Below are 24558 nucleotides of genomic sequence, written 5' to 3' on the forward strand. Positions count from 1 at the left end.
CTAATAATAATACTAATAATAGTAATTAAAATGATAATAATAATAATAATAATTAAAAATAATGATGATAAAATGTTTTAATATTCCACTGTGTGCTCTGATGGAAGCGTTCCAGCGTGGCCCTTTGTATCAGTCAGTGATGAACTTGAATATTTCCCATGGATTTCACCCATCACGTCCCGTCGAGTCCACCAGCCAAATATTCCCCGAGCAACGCGAACGTGATGTTTTGGTAAGAGGGTCGTGGGAGGAGATTCGTCGTCCTAAACTGCGTTGTGTCCGGCTCCGAGTCGGCTTTCTGTCCAGATGGGGAGGGAGTAGTGCTTCACGATTTTATGGTGGGATTTCGGAGGTTTGGATGGTCAGAGGCAGATTGAGGAATTGATAGGTTGTCGCGCTGTGTCTGGTACGAGAGAAGGCTGGGGTGGAGGAGCTTCAGCTCCTCTCTTCTGTGGGATTACTGCCAACAATGGACAGAGCGAGGAGGGGAGAACAGCGGCTGTTTTTTCTTAGGTCCCTTGCAAATAAACGCGCAGACCCTCTAGCTCTCCACGTCTCGTAGAATTTACCCTATATTTGATTTGTCACCTATGTGGGTACGTCAGTAAAGACGCGCAACCATGACAACGGAGGGCGCCAAGGAACACTTGGATTCGTGCGAGCTTCCGCGCTGCGCTCCAACGGCCGCTGCTCTGGGCGCTCAGCCGCCGACGGAGAGCGCACACGGTGCGTCGGCCAGGGGCAAGAAGGGGAGCTCAGGTTTGAGGCGTCCAGAAAAGCCTCCTTACTCTTATATTGCCCTCATCGTGATGGCGATCCAAAGCTCTCCATCCAAAAGGCTGACCCTGAGTGAAATTTACCAGTTCCTCCAGGCGCGCTTCCCTTTCTTCAGGGGTTCATACCAGGGATGGAAAAACTCGGTCAGACATAACCTCTCCTTGAACGAGTGCTTCATCAAGTTGCCCAAGGGTCTCGGCAGACCCGGCAAAGGCCACTACTGGACCATCGACCCAGGCAGCGAGTTCATGTTCGAGGAGGGCTCCTTTCGTCGCAGACCCCGGGGGTTCCGCAGGAAATGTCAAGCTTTAAAACCCATGTACAGGATGATGAGCGGTATTGGATTCGGTTCTTCCATGCTGCAGCAGAACTTTGATTTCCAATCCCCTTCGGAGTCCGTACCGTGTCATAACAGCTACAACATAGACTTGCTGGGGAATTCCGTGCCGGGGGGCTTCGATGGACTCGGAGGGGGTCATCATCACGTCCCGCATGTGTCTCCGAGCTCAACCTCATCGTACATGACTGCGTGTCAGGTGGCTTCCAACCCGGACTACTGCCCGGACAGCAGCAGCAGCCCCCTGCAATCCCCGATGATGGGACCTCTGGACTGTCAGTCCAATTACGCAAACCCACCCTTGCATTGGAGTCCAGCCGGGGTCCCTTCGTACATCAAGCAGCAGTCTCTGGCACCGAGCGGCCCCACTTCCACCGCCTTGCACTCCGGGATGTCACCCTACACCCTGGACCAGGGGTACCTGCATCCCGGCGCACGGGATTCCTCTGACATTTCAGGTAGAGGCTCACCAAGACACGTTTCTATTTCTTATACCCGATTCGAAATGTGGATTTCATTGAAATGATAAATTAAATGGCCATTGGGTAAGACTAAAATGGAAATGAGGACTTCTGAATCGTCTTATGAGACCAAAGCTAAATTGTGTTAAAATGCACAATATATGTATATATAATATTTGTTTTGTACGTTTTTCATCCGAATCATTATTTTAATTTTACTGGAAATTGATATATTTACATTATACACACACACACACACACACATATATATATATATATATCACAGTTTCTCTCAGATCAATGAACTTCAGTCTATCCATCGTCTATCAGATATACATGATACCGATTTTTTTCATTGGTTTTGTTTGACTCAAAACCGTCTACTTTTGTGTCTATTCCCCCTTTTTTATTTCTCAGAGCTGCATTTATGCATATAGTGTAAAAAATACACAATAAATTAAACATTTGAATATGTCCCTTAAACCAATTGTTTTGTCAAACGCTTTCACCTTTACGTGAATGATAGCTACTGTAAAACACTTTATATTTCCCTTTTATTTTTCTCCGATTCGTTTTTCCAATGGAGATGTTTTTTCAAAAAAAAATATATGTAAGCAGCGCACAATACTATATTCCGTTCCTCAGACTTAACTCATTGACTGGTATATTTAGGTCATTAATATTTTCCTACAATTCACAAGGTTATAGAGTGATACAACCTTTTTAACCGAAATTATTATACATTGCTACAGTATAATACATCACGATATGATTCAAATTCTTTATGTAGATATGGAATATATAATGATAATAATAATAATAATAATAATAATAATAGCTCTACTTAATTTCAATAATCATGTTGAATTTCGGGCCTAATACTCTCGTTTCTTTGCAGTTGGGTTGTCCCGATATTCCAGTCACTCGGCCCCAGTCTGCGAGAGGAAAGACCTGGTTTTCAACCTGAATGGCATCTCCTCTCTTCATCCCAGCCCAGGAGGATCTTACTATCATCAGCTCCATCATCACCAGAGTGTATATCAGGACGTCAAGCCGTGTGTCATGTGACCAAGCAGGATCAAAACGACCGTTCAAGTGCGTTCAAGTCGACACTTTTAATAGGGAAATGATAAAATATGGATTCACCAGGGTTCTGATCAGAACTGATAATATGAGGATTGGTAATGACGGTGACCATATCCCCTGCTTTCTAAGTAGTCGACATTATGTACTCCGTTACAGCAGAATACCTGAAGTATTGTCTATTTCTCTTCTTGATGATGTAGCTGAGATGTTGATTAAAGAGATTTATTTTTGAGGGCGTGTGGATTTTCTTTTAAACTTAACATTTTCTCGGAAATTTTCCTTTGGAAGATTTGTGTAACCTTGTTTTTTCAACGATTTTACCGTTGACCGCAGGCCCGTTTCTTCACTGGCCGTGGAAAATGTTGTTTTCCGCTTGGAATTTACAACACCGATTCAAAACACGTATGAGTTGTATGAATCAAACTATATCATTCACAGTCCTCGTATAGTTCCAAGAAATAAGACAAGGCTATTTCAAATTTAGTATTAATAGTGTTTTACTTGCTTGAAGCAAATTGTAATTTTCAGATTCTATTTGAAATCCTTATCAAAAGGGCACGTAGGCCAAACTGATCGTAGCAGACGTCATAGTTTTAAATTTATTTAAATAATAATTTAATATATTTTTCGTATTTTTGCCCGATTCATTAAGCATTTCAGAATTATATATGTGGATTTTACATTTAAAACAGATAAACGCTCAACCCCCAGACGTGAACGGAACGACCCTTAACTCCCGACGTGTGATTATTGCGCCATCTAGTGGTGAATGCATGTCATAATGCAGCGTCCCTTTGCGCATAAACCTTAAGGGTTTTAGGTCAAAATTTTGGAATACGTGCATTTTTTGAATATGAAAAACAAATAAAATAGATAAAGAAAATATTTCCAAGGTAAAGGCCAACTGAATTTAATTTGATTATTGTGAAGACAAGGCAATTTTATCTATTTAAGCCAAAAAACAAACACAGCTGGCCTGAAGAGTCTTTAGAAGTTGGATAACAAACAACTGCCATTAGATCCTCATTTGTCCATCATTTATCCATCTCCACACCGATTAGTAAACAATTATCTGGAGATTTGATTTGTGATTTGGTCCTGCCAAAACTACAAAAACAAACAAAGCAACATAAAGAGTAAGCAGAACGCTCAACGATACTTTACTCAATGATAATTTTTATTGTGATACTTATGAAGAAGTTATAACTACAGGCTCTGAATTGCACTCAAAGGTACACTTCAATAAATATAATATAATATAATATAATATAATATAATATAATATAATATAATATAATATAAATCTTTCAATTTATCAATTTATCAATTTATCCTCCCACAGTCCAAAAACATGGAGCAGGTTAATTGAAAAAGTTGGAAAAATTGCCCCAAATGAGAGAAAGAATATTTGTCTGACTATTACACGCCCGATTACAGCTCGAATACGCTCCATGGATGGATGGATGTAATATAACATGTAATGTTAAATTACAATATATTACACTGTATTATATAGTATATTGTTCTTGTCTTCTTGTCTTGTTCTTATTTCTCCTTGTCCTTTCAGGGGTCACCACAGCAAATCAACTTCCACCATCTAACTGTATCCACTTCTGTCACGTCAACTAACTGCATGCTTTCTTTCACTACATCCATAGATCTTTTCTTTGGTCTTCCTCTATACCTCCGTCCTGGCAGCATCCTTCTACAAATATAGACACTATCCCTCTTCTGTACATAACCAAACCATCTCAGCTTGGCCTTTCACCTCCTTGCTTTACCTCCAGACATCTAACATCTACTGTCCCTCTGAAGGACTCCTTTCTGATCTTATCCATTTATGTCTCTCTCAAAGAGAACTTCAACATCTTCATCTCTGCGACCTCCAGCTCTGGTTCAAGTCTTTTCTTTAATGCCAGTGTCTCTGTACCGAACAACATCTCTGGTCTCCTGACTGTCTTGTAAACATTTCTATTCTTTCTGGCTGATACTCTGTTCTCACAAATTACCCCTGACAAATTTCTCCAGCCATTCTAACCTGCTTCAACCTGTTTCTCTACCTCTTTTCAACAGTCTTTTCAAAATCCTCCACCTTTTTTATCTCTACTCTCTGTAGCCTGACTGCTCCACTTGAGTCCCTCTCATTCACACACATGTAATCTGACTTGCTGTGTCCAACCTTCATTCCTCTCCTTTCCAGAATATACCATCTCTTGAGATTTTCCTCCACCTGCTCCCTGCACTCACTACAGTTCACAATACCATCTGCAAACATCATGGGCCGTGGAGATTCCTGTCTAACCTCATCTGTCAGCTTGTCCATCACCACTGTAAACACAAGAAGGGGCTCAGGGCTGATCTCGGATGTAGTCCCACCTGTACCTTGAACTTCTCTGTCGCACCGACCGCACGCCTCACCGCTGTCTAACAGTTTGTATGTACTGTATGACCTGCGCCAGTCGAACATATTTCCCTGCCACTGCAGACTTCCTCATACAAAACCATAGTTCCTCTCTCAGTACCCTGTCGTATGTTTGTTCTACATCTACAAAGGTTCAATGCAGCTCCCTCTGACCTTCTCTGTACATATCTACCAGTATTGTCAAGGCTAATACTGTACCTGTAGTACTCATTTTAGGCATCAAACCATACTGTTGCTAAAAAGCGTACAAAAGCGCACTTATAATCTCAGTGTAGTTTCAACTACTCTTTCCCACAACTTTGTAACTTTGTAACATTGTATGGGTCATCAACTATATTCCTCTATAGTTACCACAAATCTGCACATCTCCCTAAGTCTTAAAAATGGGCACCATCACATTTCTTCTCCATTCCTCAGGCATCTTCTTACTCTCTAAGGTACTGTTGAATAATCTAATCAAAAATCTAATCAAAAACTGTACTGCTGCCTCTCCACAGACACTGCCATACCTCCACAGGTATATCATCAGGACCAACTGCATTTCCACTATTCATTCTCATTCTCATTCTCATTCTCATTCATTCCTCATTCATCAACTCTTCAAAGTACTCTTTCCATCTTCCCATCACTCCTCTAACATCTATCAATACATTTCACAAACTACCCTCAATCACCCAAACCTACTGCGTGTCCTTTCAACTTCTATCTCTCGGTTTTGCCCACCTGCATAAGTTATTCTCTCCCTCCTTACTTTCCAGCCGAGCATACAAGTCATCATACGCCCTTTGTTTCACCTTGACCTCTATCTTAAACTTGTGCTGCATCTCCATGTTCTCCTGTCTGCTCTCTTTCTCTGTATATACTCCTGCACTTCCTCATTCCACCACCGAGTCTCCTTACCTACTTTCCTTCGACGACACAACAAGCATGTTCTTACGTGTCTCCCTGATCATATTAGATCCAGCTGTCCAGCCATCAGAAAGCTCTCCCTGACCACCCAGAGCCTTTCTTAACTCTCTTTCAGATTACACATCTATTCAAGATGTAGTGTTATTGACTGTTCCTACCTCTGCTCTTATAGGTTACCCTCTGTTCCTGTGCTCCTGGAAAAAAGTGTTCACTACAACCATTTCCATCCTTTATTCGCGTCCGTCCATGTGCGTATCCTGGATACCAAACCTGTCCATCACTTTGTCATCCCCTCTATTGCCTGCACTTGAAAACTGCACCAATTACCTCTCACTGAACTCTTGGAATATTCTGCATCACTTGATCTTACTCGCTACAGAATTTTTCCTTCTCCTCCAACTCACATCCGACCTGTGGGGTATAACCATCAATAACATTTGGCATCACACCTTCAATTTCTAGCTTTAGACTCATCAATCTATCTGACACTTTGCACCCAAGAACATTCCTAACAAACACCATCTTCAAGATAACTCCTACTCCACGTTTCTTCCTTTCAATTCCATGATAGTACAATCTAAAACCTGCTCCTTGGGTTTAGCCATGTCTTTCCACCTGATCTCCTGGACACGGTATATCCACCTTTCTTCTCTGCATCATGTCAACCAACTCTCAAGCCTATCCTGTCATCATCCAAATATTCAAAGACCCTCTTCTCAATCGTGGACTCTAGCCTTTTCTCTTGTCTCTCTGCTTCTCTCCTTCTTCGACACACAGTAGCCCAATTTCTACTGCCACCATGTAGGTTATCAGCACCAATGGCGGTTGTTGTTAACCTATACCTCAACAAATCCATTATGGAAGTCATAGGTTTGATTCGCACAGTTGTTTTTTGACATAGGTTTTTTAAGCCTTTTAAGCCATCCATCCATTGTCTGCTGCTTATCTTGCTCTCAGGATCGTGGGGATGCTGGAGCCTATTCCAGCTGTTATCGGGCCAGAGGTAGGGTACATGCCAGGAACCCCGCAACTACTGGTCGCCAGTCAATCGCAGGGCCACATATACAGACAGACAACCATTTATTCACTCATTCATTTGGGGCGATTTTCCCAATTTTTTTTCCATTTAATTAGCTGTATGTTTTTGGACTGTGGGACATGGGAAGACCATGCATATTATATGATATTATATGATATGGTATTATATTATATTATGTTATATCATATTATATTATATTATATTATATTATATCATATTATATTATATTATATCATATCATATTGAACATTTGTCTTCATTCTTTCATTCATTCACTGTCTACAGGATTTATCCTGTACTGTGAACAAACAAGACAAAACAATGTGGCACTGTTCAATCCTCAATTTATCTTCATCAGACAAAGAAGCAAACAAATAAAACACTTGTGAATGTGCATGTATTTTTACATAAAGTCAACCTCTTTAGGGGTTTAAATGCAAGACTAAATGAAGAGTTGCAATGAATGTGCTCAGTTGAACCTTGGAGCATGTTATAGTAATTTCTTCTGTTTTCTGACAATTACATGGACCAGGTTATCACAGACTAGAGACACAATGATTAAGATATTTATTGCGAACTAATAAACCTCAAGTCTTTTGTCAGAAACACAACTACTTGCACTGTCACAAAGCTTGCGTTAGTTTTGATTGATTTAATTCCTTACTGTGTCTTTGCCGCATATTACTCCTCAAGGGATCACCGTTTTTGCAGACACACACTATTGTAAATGAGGGAAAAAAGACCTAAGACGATGAATCTACGGGACATACTGCAGTGGAAAAATATTTAATTCAAAATACACCATAAACATCACACAGTATCAAGATATTGCTAGATTTGTCTTTTAACCCCCCACATTCTGACTAATAATAATTTTATTACTCAAGAGCTGCAAGTTATTACCATCACTATACATTTTATGATTTTATAACTTTTCGTTAACAACAACCATTAGCATCTTCTTTTCTTAAATAGAAAGGGAAAATTTTCCAGTCTAAATATGTATATCAACACTAATATGGACTAATTTATCAAGTAAAGTTTCATTTTAGAGAAGGTTACGTGATCTGTTTTGTTGTGATGAGTTACTAAAAGTGGCAATTAGTCCATGAAGCCTGAGGTAACCTGCTTAAATTGACTGACAGTTACGGGTTAATCGATGCCTCCATATCAGCTTGTTATTTATAATGACAAGCAATAAAGGATACAGGTCTTCTAAATAAATTATAATTCCATTCTCATACAGTATCTTCTATCTCACATCTCAGTCCTTTTCACGTGTTACTTAAGACACTTTATAGTTTATTTATTTCTCTTATTTTTTTAACTGCTTATACAATTTTTCTACTATTATTTAATTTTTATATTTTTCTTGTAACTCCGGCACAGCAATTTCCTTCGGGATAAATAAAGTTGTTCTTACTCTTATTTTCATTGCTCCCGGCCTGACGTAAACTCAAATGACCACAAGATGGCAGCAGAGTCCAGTCAGACAGCAAGAAAGGATTATTCGTGTTTACCAGGGAGTGAATACGTTGGTCGAGTGATGCAGAGGTTGAAACTGCCAAGCAGGAGGCTTGGATGAAGGCCGAAGAGAAGATTTATGGATGAGGGAATGAGGACGTGAATATAGTTGGTGAGAGAGGCAAGGACACAGAGAATAGGGTGTGATGGAGGAAGTTGATTCACCATGGCGACCCCTGGAGAGAGCAGCCGAAAGAAAAAGAAGTGGGTTGAAAATAACCTGTTTTACAGTTCTGCCCCGGAGAGGCTTTGGGTCAAAAAACTATTCATCCTCTGAGCCGTCGTATTTACAACTGAACATTTGAAAACCTTATCATTTTGCTCCGATCGACCACAAAAGTAAATTGTCCGCTTAGAGAAGGAGCCCAGTAAAATTGAAAGAAACTTGCCAGAGGGGTATTTTCTTTGTCGTCTATTTTTGGCATTCATTCATTGATCAACTCAGAGAATTCAATCGAAGTATCCTGGCCACCAGGGGGTGCCACATTCATAGTTTTGAAATAAACCTTAATACTTCCAACCCACACACACCCTTCCTTTTCTCAGCATCATTTGCTCGTTGAGTTAACATCAGGTTAATTACACAGATACTACACAACCCAACGGCAAAACATGTCACTTGTCTCAGGGTTACATCGATTTGAGACAGTCGATTATATACAAAGAGCATCGTTTTGATTTATTTTCGACTTGTTTTAATCTCATGATGATGTATTATAAAGAAGAATATTATTAAAAACATCGAGAGGGCTGATTGAATGTATCAATGATGCTGATAATATATTAACAATAGAAGACTAATTCGCATTCGAATAATATTGAATAAATTGTATATCACAGTGTTGGGTATGTGTGCTTAAAACATAAGATGTATTTATGAAAAAGGTTGCCCCCGACCGAATTCTAGAAATAATTTACAGTTACTGTTATTAAAACATATTAGTATTATTTTTAAACTTTAATTTTTTTTTTTACCCTACGATGTTTCGGTCGTCTGGGATACCTAGAATTACAGGGGTTGGGTGGCCAAAGCCACGGGTTTGAGAAAGAAAAAAAAAAGAAAAGGGCTTGTCGTGGACTGTGTCAACAGCTCAGGGCGGTGGAAAAAGTTCATGCCCGGGTCCATGTAAGGAGAAACCGTCAGGCAGCGGCGGGCCTCCTCACGGAGATTTAATGAAGACGACCTGCGGAGGATTACTCCGATATTAGGAGTGTAACTTTGTCTCACAGTGACTTTTTAACAATTTCATGCGCGGTCGATTGACGCATTACTGAACCTCCTCTCTTCATACATCCAAGAGAACCAATTATTCAATTGTTTATCTTCCCACCAAACTTGATTTGGCGATTCTATTTTTTCTAATCGCACAAAACTTTTAATGCACGACTAACTCCTGATTTTTTTTTTTACATTTACCGATTCTCGATCACCAAACAATATTATAGTCCGTGTGCATAAAGAATCTGGGATTATAATCATTTGATTAAAAAAAGTTGAGATACTTTGAATCGATTTTGACTAGACAGAATTATATATATACGTATTTATGTGTATATATAACATATCTCTCTCGCTACATATATACCCATACATAGAGAGAGATAGTTATATATATGTTTATTATATATATAATGATGGAATGCAAAATGCAATCAACATTGAAATAAAACCCACAGCATCGAAGGTGTCGTTTTCGTCCCATATACCCATTTGCCCCCCACCCCCCGCGTCTCCAGCCTCCCCCTGAATAAACTCTCACACCTCCGGCCTCTGGCCGACCAAACTGTCCTCATTGTGCTCGCAGTGAGGGCGGCTCCTCACCCTTCGTCCTCACTTTGATCTCTGGGGGGGAATTTAAATCAATAAAATGTTCTTACAGGGATGTAAAAAAAAAAAAAAAAAAAAGAAATGCGATCTGATAACGGCGCCATTTGGTTTCTGTCGGCATTTGCTTCTACCACACAAAATAGGAGTGAGTTATTTTGACAAAAGAATAAATGAGGGGAAAAAACAATGGGCAGCAAAATCACGGCGCATTCGGACTGGTTACACCGAATGAATCCATCTTATTTAAATGATATTAATCCATTTGGAATACAAATGTTGAAACGAGTGGCGCGTAATTAAAGTGTGATTTTTTTTTTCCTCCCCAGTGATGTGTGCGCGCACGCGTGTGCGTGTATCCAACGACAACGTGTGCAGGGGGAGTATTCAGTGTGTGACCCGGTGTGTTGTCCATGTGAGGTGCTCCGTCACGTCTGAAATCTGGCCGAGGACTTCGCGACACCTCCCCACCCGGAGCTCCGCGCTCCGGCTGCGCTGCCCGCCGGGCCTCCCATTGGACGACGCGGCAGCCTCGCAGGGGAGGAGCTTCGCTGGCAGCAAAAAAGGGGGAAAGAATTTAACTGCGCAAAAGTCCCGTGTAGTGACGGATGTCCAAAGTTCCCGACTTTTCCGATGCGCGCTTCGCAGAGAGAGACAAGGAGATGGGGACGTCTTAGAGAGCGCAGATCCTGCATGCCGCTCTATTGTTGAACTTTTGTGTTGCTTTTTTTTTTTTTTCCCCTCTGGAGTTTTGGTTTGGTTTTTTTTTTTCTGTACTCGGAGATAGTGGGCTGCGAGTCCAGCGGCCCGGCGACAAGAAGGAAAGGAAAAGTTGTCGTCGCCCCTGTGTATTTTGGACCTTTATTTTTTTTTCTCCCCCAAGTGCAAATAAGAGAAGAAGAAAAAAAAAAAAGACATGCAGGCGCGCTATTCCGTCTCCAGCCCCAACTCCCTCGGGGTCGTGCCTTACATCAGCGGCGACCCCAGCTACTACCGGGCCGCCACCGGTGGCGGATACACCGGGATGCCCGCACCTATGAACATGTACTCCCATGCGGCGCACGACCAGTACCCGGCGAGCATGGCCCGGGCGTACGGACCGTACACCCCGCAGCCCCAGCCCAAGGACATGGTCAAACCCCCTTACAGCTACATCGCGCTCATCACCATGGCGATCCAGAACTCACCTGACAAGAAGGTGACCCTGAACGGGATTTACCAGTTTATCATGGAGAGGTTTCCGTTTTATCGCGACAACAAGCAAGGCTGGCAGAACAGCATCCGACACAACCTGTCCCTCAACGAGTGTTTCGTCAAGGTGCCCCGCGATGACAAGAAACCCGGCAAAGGCAGCTACTGGACCCTGGACCCGGACTCGTATAACATGTTCGAGAACGGCAGCTTTCTCCGGAGGAGGCGACGGTTCAAGAAGAAGGATGTGATGAAGGAGAAAGAAGAGCGGCTGCAGAAGGAGCTGCCGCCGCGGCAGCAGCAGCAGCAACAGCAGCAGCAGCAGCAGAGTCGGGACCAGGAGCAGGCGGTGCAGGGCTCCCAGCCCGTCCGGATCCAGGATATTAAGACGGAGAACGGCACCGTGACGCCGCCGCAGGCCAACTCGCCCTCTCTGAGCACCGTGCCCAAGATCGAAAGCCCGGACAGCAGCAGCAGCATGTCCAGCGGGAGCCCTCACAGCATCCCCTCCAACCGCTCCATCGGCATGGAGAGCGCCGAGCACCACCAGCATCACGGTCATCCGGCGTCGACGCAGGGTTTCAGCGTGGACAATATCATGACCTCCCTCCGGGGGTCCCCGCAAGGGGCCACGGAGCTCCCCGCCGGCCTCACCGCCTCCACCAGGACAGGTATAACCCCGTCTTTGTCCTTAAACTATTCTCCGAGTCAGACGTCCGTGTATAGTTCCCCCTGTAACCAAAATTCAGTCTCCACTACCTCCAACGCTACCTACCATTGTAACATGCAAGCCATGAGTCTTTACGCCGGGGACAGGGCCGGCCACCTGGCGCCGAGCACCACCGTGGACGACACGTTGCCAGATTACTCGGTCACGACCACCTCGTCCTCCCTGACCCACGGCAATCTAAACTCTGGGCAGGAGGGCCACCATCCCCACCAAGGGAGGCTGACCTCGTGGTACCTCAACCAGGCCGGAGACCTGGGCCATCTTGGCGCGGCGTACCCGGCGCAGCAGCAGAACTTCCACTCGGTGCGGGAGATGTTCGAATCGCAGCGAATCGGCTTGAATAACTCGCCGGTGAATGGGAATAACAGCTGTCAGATGTCGTTTCCGCCGAGTCAGTCCATCTATCGCACTTCGGGAGCTTTTGTGTATGACTGCAGCAAGTTCTGACAACCCCCTCCTTCCCTCCCTCATCTTCCTCTCCTTCCTTCCTTCGCTCCATCATAGAATTTAACAAAGAAAATTACAGGCTGAATATGCCCTCCACGGTGTTGAACTATTCTAGTGAAATCCAACTTTTTTTTTATCTTCCCTCACGATATGGACTAATACGAGACGCAAAAAGAAACAGAGAAAAAAATAAAAGACTCGATCTTGTTTTTTTTCCTCTCCCTAAAGAACAGTGTTACTTCAAAATAACACGTAAGTCTCCTTTTCTTTCTTTTTTTTTTTCTTTTGATTTTTTTGGCTTTTATGCGATATGTTAAAATATGTCAGTGTTCATGGACGTGTAACTTGCATATAGTAATTTATTTCCAAGTTGTAGCCGGATGTTATGGACCAAACACCAAAACAGTGTTTCTAAATTGAATTGCCTTAATTGTCCAAAGAAAAGAAAAAAGGAAAAAAAAAGTTCCATTATAAAAGTGACTGAAGGAACGTGTATATCGCCGTACTATTTTAAAGATTCTTCATTTGTTGAAAAGTATTTTTGAAGGATTTGTTTGATTGTTTAATAAATTGTCATTTTATGTGAGTTTAAGTTAAGCTTGATTTATTGCAGACCGGTGACTTTGTGCTCCCTGGCTCCGTGTGAGAGAGGAGGCCTCGTTATGACCTGACCCTCCGCATTTTTTTCTAATGCCCATTTAAAAAGAAAACAAAAAACAGATAGAAAAAAAAGAATAATAAAGCAAAAAACAAAATTCAGACTGAAATGTCAGTGCGAGCCGTGAGTGACTGTCCATATCAAAACAAATCGAATAAAGAAGGTGATTTATTGCACTCTATAAAGGAAGGGTACATATACATATATATATATGTGTATGCAACAACAAATTCGTAAACTTTAACTGTCAGACTGCCGTCTCTCGCCGTGAAATCGTCACAGATGACGACCGTGGACCCCACTGAAGTGAGGCCTGCGCCAGGGATACAGATTACGCAGCGCAACTTTGTTTTGGATTGCGATGTGTGTTTACTGGCGCATACCAGCGCTTACCTAATATCATGCCTTACATGCCAAAGATAGCCGGTGATGTTTGAATTCTCACCAGTCTGACTCGAGACTGACGTGGACGCGGGGCGATGACGGCCGTCACGTCCTACACCTTAATCCACGGAGCTCTTTAACATCGGGGCCCATTTTAATGCGTAATATGTATATATGAATACAACTATCAGGCCTTTTTGTGCTTAAAAAGATCTAAGGGGTTTGATTTTCACGCATTTTTTTTTACTATTTTTATTATTCTTAATCCGAAGAACGTTTTTTTGAAAGTATAATCACGGTACCGCCTCGATATCTCTGGGGAATAGTTCAATTTCAACTCAAAACATTATAAAATCGGATTCAACTGGCGGCGATATGTAGGATACCGCGGTAGACTCATTTAGTTTTATTTTATTGTCATACTGAAAAAAAAGCAAAATACAGAGATCTATTCCTTTTGCTTATTGCATTATTTTAAAAAAAAGATGCATTTTAATAATTTCGGTTGAATAGATACGTGCGTAAAGTGTGCGGAAAATTGCGCATGTAACAACGCTAACACCAGCAACACTAATAATAACTATATTAGTCACAATGCAATAATAATAATAATAACAATAACAATCATAATAATAGTAATAAAATAATAATTTGCAATTACACGCTAAACTACTCTAATGAACTGCATTCAAAGAATTATGCTGAAAATGACAAATTTACACACCCCATTGACATTTTTTTTGGGGTTTTTTTTTTGTGCGCAAGTTAAATTCTCTGATCCGCTGATAGAAAGATGCATAATGTCGCACACTTTTGACAAGTGCCAAGGTACTTCTGTAAAAAAAAAAAATCACCGCAGAATGTAAAGTGTGCAGCAGCAGGAAAAAAGGCTGGGCAAGGTGGGCTTATTTTATGCGTGCCTACAGGCCGCTTTGGGGCCTTTATATCAACAAGCCCGGGGGCGATAGGGTCGATGGGGGAGAGAGCATACGCATCCAAACGTGGCACACGTGTGGCTTTTTCACGTGATATTTGCTTGAAGATTGAAGATGAGCAGTAAGAGCAAAGGGAGAGAGAAAGGCACACAGTGTGTGTGTGTGTGTGTGTGTGTGTGTGTGTGTGCGTGTGTGTGTGTGAGACAGAGAGAGAGGGAGAGAGAAAGAAAATGTTGCAGCGCTGACTCTCAGCTCGAAACAACTTAGAACCGGGACTCATAAAAGTCATTAGATACCATCCCAAGTTTCGGGCCCAATAAACAAACGTCGCGTTAGTCGTAAGATTGATGGCGCGCTTGGAGAAAAGACCAGGTCAGGAAGGAATAAAATTCAATCAGCGAGCTGGAATCGTTTTTCATGAGACGGGGAGGGAAAAAAAAAGAAAGGCAGAGAGGGAGACGAGGGTCAATGAGGAGGATGTCGGCCGCCACTGCGCTATCAACAATAAGACAGGACGTAGCACGGAGAGGGGGAAGGGGTGGAGGGCGCTAAATGGAGATATCTGCTCGTTGTGCGTGATGTCAAGTACTTCAAGTAGTAAATAAGTTCATACAATGTATTTCAAGGAGCAAACTGAGCGTGTGATCCAGATTTCGCCAACTGCGTGATCTCAACTGCGAGGGCGACAAACATTCAATCTCCCCTGTTTGGGATGATTACGGTATATACATTTGTTTTTTTTTTAATTTAAACTCCAAAGCATTTCGTGTTAGCGTGTAAATATTCTCCAGAAAGGAAATCCCAAGCTCGGTTTGCATTAAAGCTTCACCTCTCCCACCTTTTTGTTGCATTCCTGAAAACCTCCTTTACAATATGGGTTTAAAAAAAAAAAAAACAATTACAAAAACGCTCCGCCTCGGCCTCGTCTTTTTACGCAAAACACGCCGTACTCTGGTCATTCAACCATTAGTTTTTGCTCCCGTGGGCTTTTAAAGAACCCTTTTTTTTTTGAAACGGTCAGACCTCATATTGTGACGGTTTCACAAATCACACAATTGCTCCGAGACAAAAAAATAAGTTGCCAGTTTAATTTGGGTGCGGAAATATTTCTCCGTGTCAGAATTTGGAATACCGAAATCGGTATAGTTCCGGGAAAACAAAATTTCACAAAAGACTGGAAAACACCACGACACTATAACAGCGACTGAATTATTCAAAAATGGTCTGTGAAAAATATTAATGAAACTGCAAACATAACTGTCACCAGGGCTGCAACTGTAACGTATCACCGTCACCTCGGCAACCGTGGCTAATGTTTCTGACTGGATAGATCGTAAAGGCCCTGTTTTTTTTTCATTTGACAGATTTTGAGTTAAGTTATTATTTTTTGCCGCAACCATTCTGGTGCGTTCAGGGTCAACAGAAACTCTCATAGCCTGGGCATAGTGGAGAAGATTGAAACGCCAAGCTTATATTTGCTTTTTTTTTCCTCAAGAAAGCAAAGGGCACGATGCGTAAACGATCGGTTACAAAAGGAGGTCAGGGGAAGGGTAGAGACTGCAGGACGGGATGCACAGACGCCCCTGCAGACTGCGTGCACCTGTATGGGCTCGAAAGGCCGGCTCAGCTCAGCTCAGTGGAAAATGCAGTGTTTCAGCTCCCTGGGTTTGCGCTCAGGACCCCAACTCTGTGCGCCATCTGGTCCTAATTATGAGTCCATAGACACAAACTCTGTCTGCTGTGCGGCCAAAACGAGGGAAAGGTTAGAGGTCCAACACTTGTCTCTCAAAAGCAAAAAAAAAAAAAAAAAGTCTTTATCATGCATGCGTCGTCGAGACGTAATTCAACTTGATTTGTTAATCTAGGCGCAATAATGAGGCGTGATAATATAATAAGACTAAGAATAAGAATAAGAATAAGAATAAGAATAATGACAGCAAAACGCATTTGGGTTCAATAATCATCACAGAATAAGCAGCATCTTCAACATAATGGGGTACTGTGGATTTAGACCTGGGTGTTGTGTGTGTGTGTGTGTGTGTGTGGGTGGGTGGGCGGGCGACCTGCGAATAACCCGACAGCCTTGGCGAGATTCTTCGAGAAAAAAAAAAAAAACAGTGCAGCCTTCAAGTTGCTCAAAAAGTGGCTTCTCTGCCATTGCGGCCGCGGTTTCTGCTTCTAACACCTTTTCAGGTTACAAGAGTCGAATGTCCTGGTACTGCGGAGCCTGTTGTGCAGTCGTTGAAAGCATCACACTAAAGGTTGTATTGCATATTTGAGAAAAGAAAACACTTCAAATTTTACACACACACACACACACACGCACACACACACACACACGCACACACACACACACACACACATATATATTCATATATGAGGAAGAAATTTTATTATTCTGGTGGGATAAAATAATTTCACGCATTAAAAATAATCCATTATTCAATTATTAACTTTCTATAATTTATTTATTTTCAACTGATCGTCAGTGTGGGACGAAGCAAATGCTGTATTAGTCCATGAAAGCACCAGATTAAACAAAAAACCGCTAAACCAAACGGTTATTCTTTTACTTTTTTTTTCTCCCGACTTTTAGGACGCTGGATTTAATTATTCCATGCACGTCATGTTGACTCGGATGCAAGGTGTGGTTCCTGCCACCTCATAATAGAACAAATTCTGGTCAATATTTATATACAGTGGATTATTTGTGTGCATTTTGCATAATCAAATGGAATCACCTCGTGTCCAGTATTCTTTCTGCACTTCCAGCGTATGTTGCACAGAAATGAGGGACTAAGTAAATCATTCCTCAACAAGGGTTTTTGAGGAGCCTCCTGATAGGGAGCAAACAAACTTGAACTTAGTAACTTGTGACATGAGAGAGCCACTTCAAAGCTGCCCAGCTACTGCTATTTGAGCCACAGTAGCAGTTGTCTGTGTCTTTCGCAGGTCTCATCTCATTTTATGGGGCAAGGCGGCCACTGGGCTATGAAAACATCAACAGACTGAAGATTGCTGAAACGAACACTATTTTTTTTTGAAAGAGAGGTGTTATCCAGACTACAGTTCAACGTATAATTACCCTCCATGTCAGAAATGCAAGACACGAGTAAACAGATGGCTTTTTTTTCTTTTTCTTTTCACAGACTGAGGATTTGCCTCTGGAAAGGTTAAACAATACGACCGAAGCTGCAAACAATATCTGCCGCATTTAAAAAACATATACAAATAACAGTTTACATCAACCGTCGACAGAACAGATGTAAATTATCAGCTTATTTTTTTCCAATGATTCAGCAATAATGGTTAATCAAACAGCAGAAGCTTTGCGCATAACCAAAATAATTTGAGCAAGTTCATAGCGGTTTATTTATCTTCTAAGAACCTCTTTAAATAAGTACACAATGGACTCGTCAGTTTAAATTATCAGTTCAATAACTTATTCTGTTTAAACCCCATTAAAAGGGATCATTGCGTATATGCACATCACCAGTTCTCACCACGCTTGCCTCCTGATCCCTGCATATTTCTGGGTCATGAAAGTTGGTGCCATTTACACTGAAAGAGGAGGAGATAGTGCTGGAAGTGACCCATTTCACCTTTATGGTCCTCAAGTCCCTTTGGGGAGTAGAAAGTGTCACGGCAACCAGAGGGAGAGACAGTGATAAATTGGCCTGTGGAGTAAATGTTCGCTTTTCTGGAAATAGAAAACAGAACAATGAGAGTGAAAACCTGTAGGCATACATAGGGGTTGTTTGTGTGTGTGTGTGTGTGTGTGTGTGTGTGTGTGTGTGTGTGTGTGTGTGTGTGTGTGTGTGTGTGTGTGTGTGTGTGTGTGTGTGTGTGTGTGTGCGTGCATTCAATTCCTGGTGGATTGTGAAGTTCCCTCTAACAAAAGGGCTTGGCAGATTCTGAAATCATTATTTTCTCTTCAAAGTGTTTCTTTTCAAGTTTTTGATTTTCAAGTTACAATTTAAGTTTGTGATTTCAAGGTGCTTGTTATGTTTTCTTTATTGTGTAGTTCAGATGACAACAGTAATCATGTCATCACAAGGCCAGGAATGTTGTCAATAGTTAAAATGTCCCAGACATCGATATCAAACAAATCCAGAACAGCTGATGCATTAAAAAGACATATTTGGCATTGTTTCACTGTTCGATGGTAACTTTAAGCTTTGATTATGTGCTTAATCCACAAACCACAGAGCATGGCTTGAAATTATCAGATCAGAAAGCACTAAAATAATGTGCTGTTGGTTAAACCAAACAAATACTTGTCTTATTTTCTGCTGTCTCGCCCCCCTGGCCATTTTCCTGCCATATTTTCCGCAGACTGGTTTTGTCCTGATATTTGGGTAAATAGATCTGGTGATGTTATTATAGAATCAAATCCGTCACACTACATGGGTTAATTTTTTTTAAATTTTCTGATCAATCCAGATTCTCTTTTCAAATTGCTTTTTAATGCTACGTTGAATGACAAATTTATGCCATCATTGTGTGGGTGACGTATTCACCCAATCGCATGTTATTGTCAATCACAACAAACAGCAGAGTAGGAAGTGGAGATTTACTGGTGCAACTTTCCAACAATCACCTTATGCAAAAACAAATAGAACTCTGTTTAAGTTGTTCTGCCGGAGTGAGTGTGAGCAGAAACGCGGACCAGAAAAAACATGTTAGACAACACAAAGACAATTATGTATTTTCTACTTTTGAATAACAGCATAAAAATTGTGAGTAGATATATATGTATATTCTTATTGCATGGGTTATAATATCAAGGCTAACCACAAAATTCCACGATCTGAAATGTTGTTTATTTTCAGTGAGATATTGTGAAGTAATAATAGCACACACCAGATTCAGAATTCAAGTGTGGCTGTGACAAACATGCAGGCTCTGTTTGAAATGAGCAGAGTATCTCAGATATCAGCTGTCAGATTTTGTGTCAATGGACAACCTGCTCTTTGACCTTTGAGATGAAAACCCTTGCGCTTCAGTAGGGCTTTGAAGTGAATTAAAACTGAAAAAAAAAGACGGGTGTTTCGGCAAACACACACACACACACACCAACACCCCCCTCACACACACACACACACAGACGCTTGGACTTTTACTACTATGCTGAAGAGCATCAAGGATATCAAGAGCAATGCTCATGGATGCTGATTTAAGTGACTCTATCATTATTCGTGTTTCGTTGTAACAAGGTAAGTTTCCAGGTGATTTTTTTTTTTGTAAAGTGTCAGAGTTGAAGATGGTCGATTCATTATTCTGTTATCGTTACAAAGCTTAAAGAAGGACAGATAAATCCGAAACCATGACGCAGAAATGACTTCCATAAACACATTTTGACTCGAGTCATTTCTAAACTTTCAGTTCTGTCATTATCAGCACCCCCTCAATGCTGGCGAGAGCTTGTCCTCTATCTTGCGGCGAGTACAAGCTCTACCAAAAAAAAAAGAAAGCTGACTCAGAATGCATCCTAAGCATTTTGGTTTGGGTTATTGCAAACTTGAACTAGCTTGAAACTGAGCTTGACTTCACGAAGCTGCGGCGGGCTGAGTAGCAGCACTGCAGTTTACTGGAAATGCCTGCAGGCTTGTTGACCGAAAGCAGGCGCGACCGACTTCAGAGGCGTGAGTGGCACAAGGCCACGAGCTGAACTGCTAATCTAGAGAGCACGAGACACAACTCGATTCGTTCGACAAAGACATTAAATGATTAAATGAAAGGGCTGTCCTGTTTTTTTTTTTTTTTTTTTTTTTCAAGATTCAACAGTGAACTGGACAATGTCGTGATGAGGGGAAATCCGCGTCGAATGTAAATACTTGTTCATTAGCCGACCGAAGCGGGCTATGCAGTGAGCTAAGAATCCAAGGAAACACTTCCTTCCTGTAAGACAATATCCTTATTAAATGATATCTATCAGAGCTAAAATATGACCAAGCACACAATTACTTCGCTGTAAAAAACCCAAACAAAAATCGGGATCGAGAAGCGACAGTAAAACTTCATATCCGTTGCCCTTGATGGATTCCTTGTGAGGTGTGCAGGTGTGAGGTCTTCTCTGTTCAGCGAGATATAGTGTTTGTGTTTGATGGCAAGCAGCAGCGATACAACGGCGGTTCCTTTCACATATCAGCCCTCATATCTCTGTTCCATCTCCAGGCTCTCTGCTCATATAAACATCCCCGGTCCACAGGGCTCTGATGTTTTTGTCATTGTGTTTACAGAGAGAAGTCAGGCAAATACGTGAACTTCAAGACAAAGGGAACAAGGATGAACAATAGACAGTGAGGACTTCTTAAATTGGTTGCAGAGAAAACATATACGTGAAATAGAGAATTTTATGAGGTTGGCCCCCTGAAAGAATCAAAGAATCTTTGCCTCGGTTATGATTCATTTTCTACCCAACACTGAAATATTGCTTGCTTTCACCATTATGCTCTCTATTTTCAATACAGTTTTGGTGGCTTTACAACTGGTGGACTGTGAACAGTACGGCATTGCAAAAATATAGCAACAAAAACAGTACATTCATAAAAACATATGTCCAAAATAAACAACAAATGGTAACAATGCAAGAGACTAATCAGAAGAGCTATGGAAGCTGAACCCATAAGCTATAAAGTAAATTTAAAGCGAGTAAATTATTAATTAATAAACATCTCATATGTCTCATATCCTTTGCCACCGGCATATAGATCTTCTAGTGTGATTAAACAAACACCATTTAGTCCTGTGGAGGATTTAATATACAGCCGGCACTATTCAGTCTGTACACTGTGGTCCATTCACAGTTGGAAACATGTTCTGTTACACTGATTCAGCATGGACTCAGACAGAACAAGGAAAACAGTAAGTCACATTTGAGTATTCAGGGACCGGGGTAACTAAAATAAGGAGTTCACAGAGAGTGGAATCCAAAACACGCATACTCACGAACGCACGCATACACACACACACACACACACACACACACACACACACACACACTCAGGCAATGAAAAATTCACAATCATGGTCAGTTCTGCAAGAAATTGAAAACGTGTTTGTGATGGAGCAAATGTTGTTCTCAGTTTTGAAAACGGAGCTTTGTCTGAAATTAACTGCATCAGAAATTCTCATTTATAATCAAACCCTTTGCAATCCTATACGACTCCAACATCAAAGCTGTCTCAAAGCAATTGTCTCCCCCTGCTCCTTTTTAAACTGCAGCCTTTTAAACTGTAGAGCGGAGAAAAATCCCCTGCACATCAAAGAGTGAGACGAAGAAAGTAATTTACCCTTATCTTAATTAGGCTGCAATTTTAATAATGGTCTTACACTTTGGGACCAAAAAGGAGAGAAGGAGCTGCAGGCTGCAGCACAGGAGGCTTCTATGCACCAGTGCTCTACATGGATGTCTAATCTCAGCTCCAGACATGTCATTGGTCAGTGATTTATGATGACCTAATGTTTTGTTTACTTTATGCTCATAACAGAGGGGTAGATTGCATAGGGCATGCCATATAGTGAAACATGAAAGTGCCGGGACAGCTTGCAGGCCTGCAGCCCTCAGCAGTCCTTAGAAATAAACAGCTCTACTTCAGCCACCTGGCACATCACCTCCTTTACACTGAGGGCCGGGGATGCGAGCCAATTTGAAGTTTACAAAAATCCTAAACTTTGTATTTCATTGGCTGTCATAAGGCAACCATCAATCTGAATCGTAGGGGTTACACACTTTATATAACCTATGGAAAAGCACTTTGACCCTCTGTTCGTAAACTTTCGCAATAATTGACTTTCCTTTGCCATACAAGAAAGCAAACATATGGGGTCTGACAATTGCTTGACAGTTAGGTTAAGGGCTCAGTAACTTAGTCTAAATTTCAAAGAGGGCTGATTATGCTTCTGTTGGTGAGCTGCGGTGGACTCAAGTTGTAAACGCAACATAAAATTAGCTTTGCCGGTGTGATTTCAATGATAAGATTTTGCGAATGTATCGGTGATTATTTGCAGTTCAACCCCTGATCGTGGACACATTGTCTTGTCTGACCCGGACCTGCATTTCACAATCACAATGCATTTTAAAGCAGCCACTGAAGCAAGGAGATAAACATAAAAAAAGATAAGGGGATGCATTTCCCCACTTGCTATATTAGGGTTTCACATCTCCAATGTGAAGTGACGGTTCCACAAGACGTATTAAAAGTCCAAGTACTCACTTAAATAATGGAGAAAGTAATCATAATCTGCCAGGTTTCATGAATTTCGATGGATTATTCTGATTACTCTGACTTCACAGATGTATTTGTTTTTTTAGAAACCACCTGTAAACAAATACTTGACAAAAAACATTTTATTCCTTGGAGGCAAATCTTTCAGCGTCCAGTATGTACTGTACAATTTGTCCTGTACAGTCTCACTGATTCTGTTCATGGTTGACGCTCTTGCAAATGAAAGTTTCAGAATGTTGACTTTGGTGTTCAATCTTTGTGGATAATGGGAACCTCGCATTCTTATGAGGTAGGAAAAAAACAGTTGAAAATCAAGGCTGGATATTCCACACAATTACAATAGCAGCGAGGGTTTACTGGTTTGAGTTTCAACAGTTACTTTTTTTTTGTGCTTGCCTTGATCAAATGTCTCTTAAAACACAGTTAGGTTTTAATATTTATCATAGCATGTTTTACTAATCAAGGCATAGATATTGACAAGACAATTAGGGAATCAATTAACTGTCTTAGACCAAATGTCAAGTAATTTTTCATTTTATGTCCTCGTGTTGTTAATAACACCACTGAGCAGTTCTGCCTACACCTTCCAGAGATGTAGATGTTAGTTGTGTAAATATTTTTCTCCTTCCCTGTCTGGCCATTCAAAATCCAATTCGAAAATCCCATCAGATAGGCATTTCCTCTTACTGCACGATCAACCAGAGTAGGCGACTGCTACATTCTTATCTTATCAGTGGCAACAATCTTGCGTCGTGCCCAAACAGGGAGAAAGAGAATCATAATGAAAGTGGTATTTCAACTTCCAACTATTTCATAAATAATGCACATATTTAGACTCACACACAACTTCTTCACTCATCACTCCGGTTGGAAATTGGCGTTCTGTCAAGCAAAAGAGAATAAAGGAAAACCCCTCTTCTTGCTCTTAACACTCCCCCAACTTCCCCCCTTTTTTTTCTTCGTCTCCCCCGGCTTGGTGACATGCATGATAAGAGTAGAGCAGCAACCTCTGTCTGGGTCTCTACAGGAAGTACAAGCGAATCAGTGGTGTTGTCCATCAACAAAAGCTATGCTGAAAGCTCAAAGCAGAGAACAATGACTGCAAATGTAGGTAGTTGTTCTCTCTAATGATCTAACAGAGTACTTGAAGGAAAATGAAAGTAGTCCCAAAACCTCTACAAAATCCCAAAACGAGTTCTTAGATTTAACTCTTTTCAACTCTGCTCTGGAAAGAGGGGTCAAGAAAGTAGACTGGAAAGTCCTGTTATGTTACTATTAATACATTAATTCAACTACACATTGAAGCATTAGGTATCCATTTTATATTTTATCAATATCAAGCTGAAAGTATAACAAAAAAAAACAATTCATGTTTTAATTAAATGTATTAAGAATCTTTTTCAACAGTTATAAGCATGTAAATAAAATAAAATTTTACAGCCTGATGTTGGGATCTAAGTAATTCTATGAATGCATATTGAACTTGTTTCAGGGAAATTAATTGTTGCTTGGTTATTCAAAAAATGTCTGCATTTTAAGGTGTGAAATTGGAGATACCAACATTATTTACACGGTTGAATATATATAATTATAATGTATCTA

The 24558-nt window shown here is 41.2% G+C and overlaps 2 protein-coding genes across 3 annotated transcripts; both read left to right on the plus strand.

The window, feature by feature from the left end:
• The first annotated feature begins 69 nt into the window (after nucleotides 1-69).
• Nucleotides 70-4250, plus strand: foxf2a (forkhead box F2a). 2 transcript variants are annotated; one of them, XM_086172806.1, is made up of 3 exons: nucleotides 70-1572; nucleotides 2474-2670; nucleotides 4229-4250. In XM_086172806.1, exons 1-2 carry the CDS (start codon nucleotides 621-623, stop codon nucleotides 2641-2643), a joined length of 1122 nt encoding a protein of 373 aa, XP_086028932.1. In that variant the 5' UTR covers nucleotides 70-620; the 3' UTR covers nucleotides 2644-2670; nucleotides 4229-4250. The 2 variants fall into 2 exon arrangements, with proteins under 2 accessions (XP_086028932.1, XP_086028930.1); XM_086172804.1 differs by lacking the exon at nucleotides 4229-4250 and having other exon boundaries at nucleotides 2474-2811.
• Nucleotides 4251-10896: 6646 nt separating this feature from the next.
• foxc1a (forkhead box C1a) lies at nucleotides 10897-13334 on the plus strand. The gene has a single exon (XM_086172042.1). It carries the CDS (start codon nucleotides 11297-11299, stop codon nucleotides 12746-12748), a length of 1452 nt encoding a protein of 483 aa, XP_086028168.1. The 5' UTR covers nucleotides 10897-11296; the 3' UTR covers nucleotides 12749-13334.
• Nucleotides 13335-24558: the final 11224 nt, after the last annotated feature.

Source organism: Fistularia commersonii, chromosome 25 (genome assembly GCF_037954325.1).
Source record: "Fistularia commersonii isolate RoL2024-O1a breed Wild chromosome 25, RoL_Fcom_v1.0, whole genome shotgun sequence".
Taxonomy (NCBI): Eukaryota; Metazoa; Chordata; class Actinopteri; order Syngnathiformes; family Fistulariidae; genus Fistularia; species Fistularia commersonii.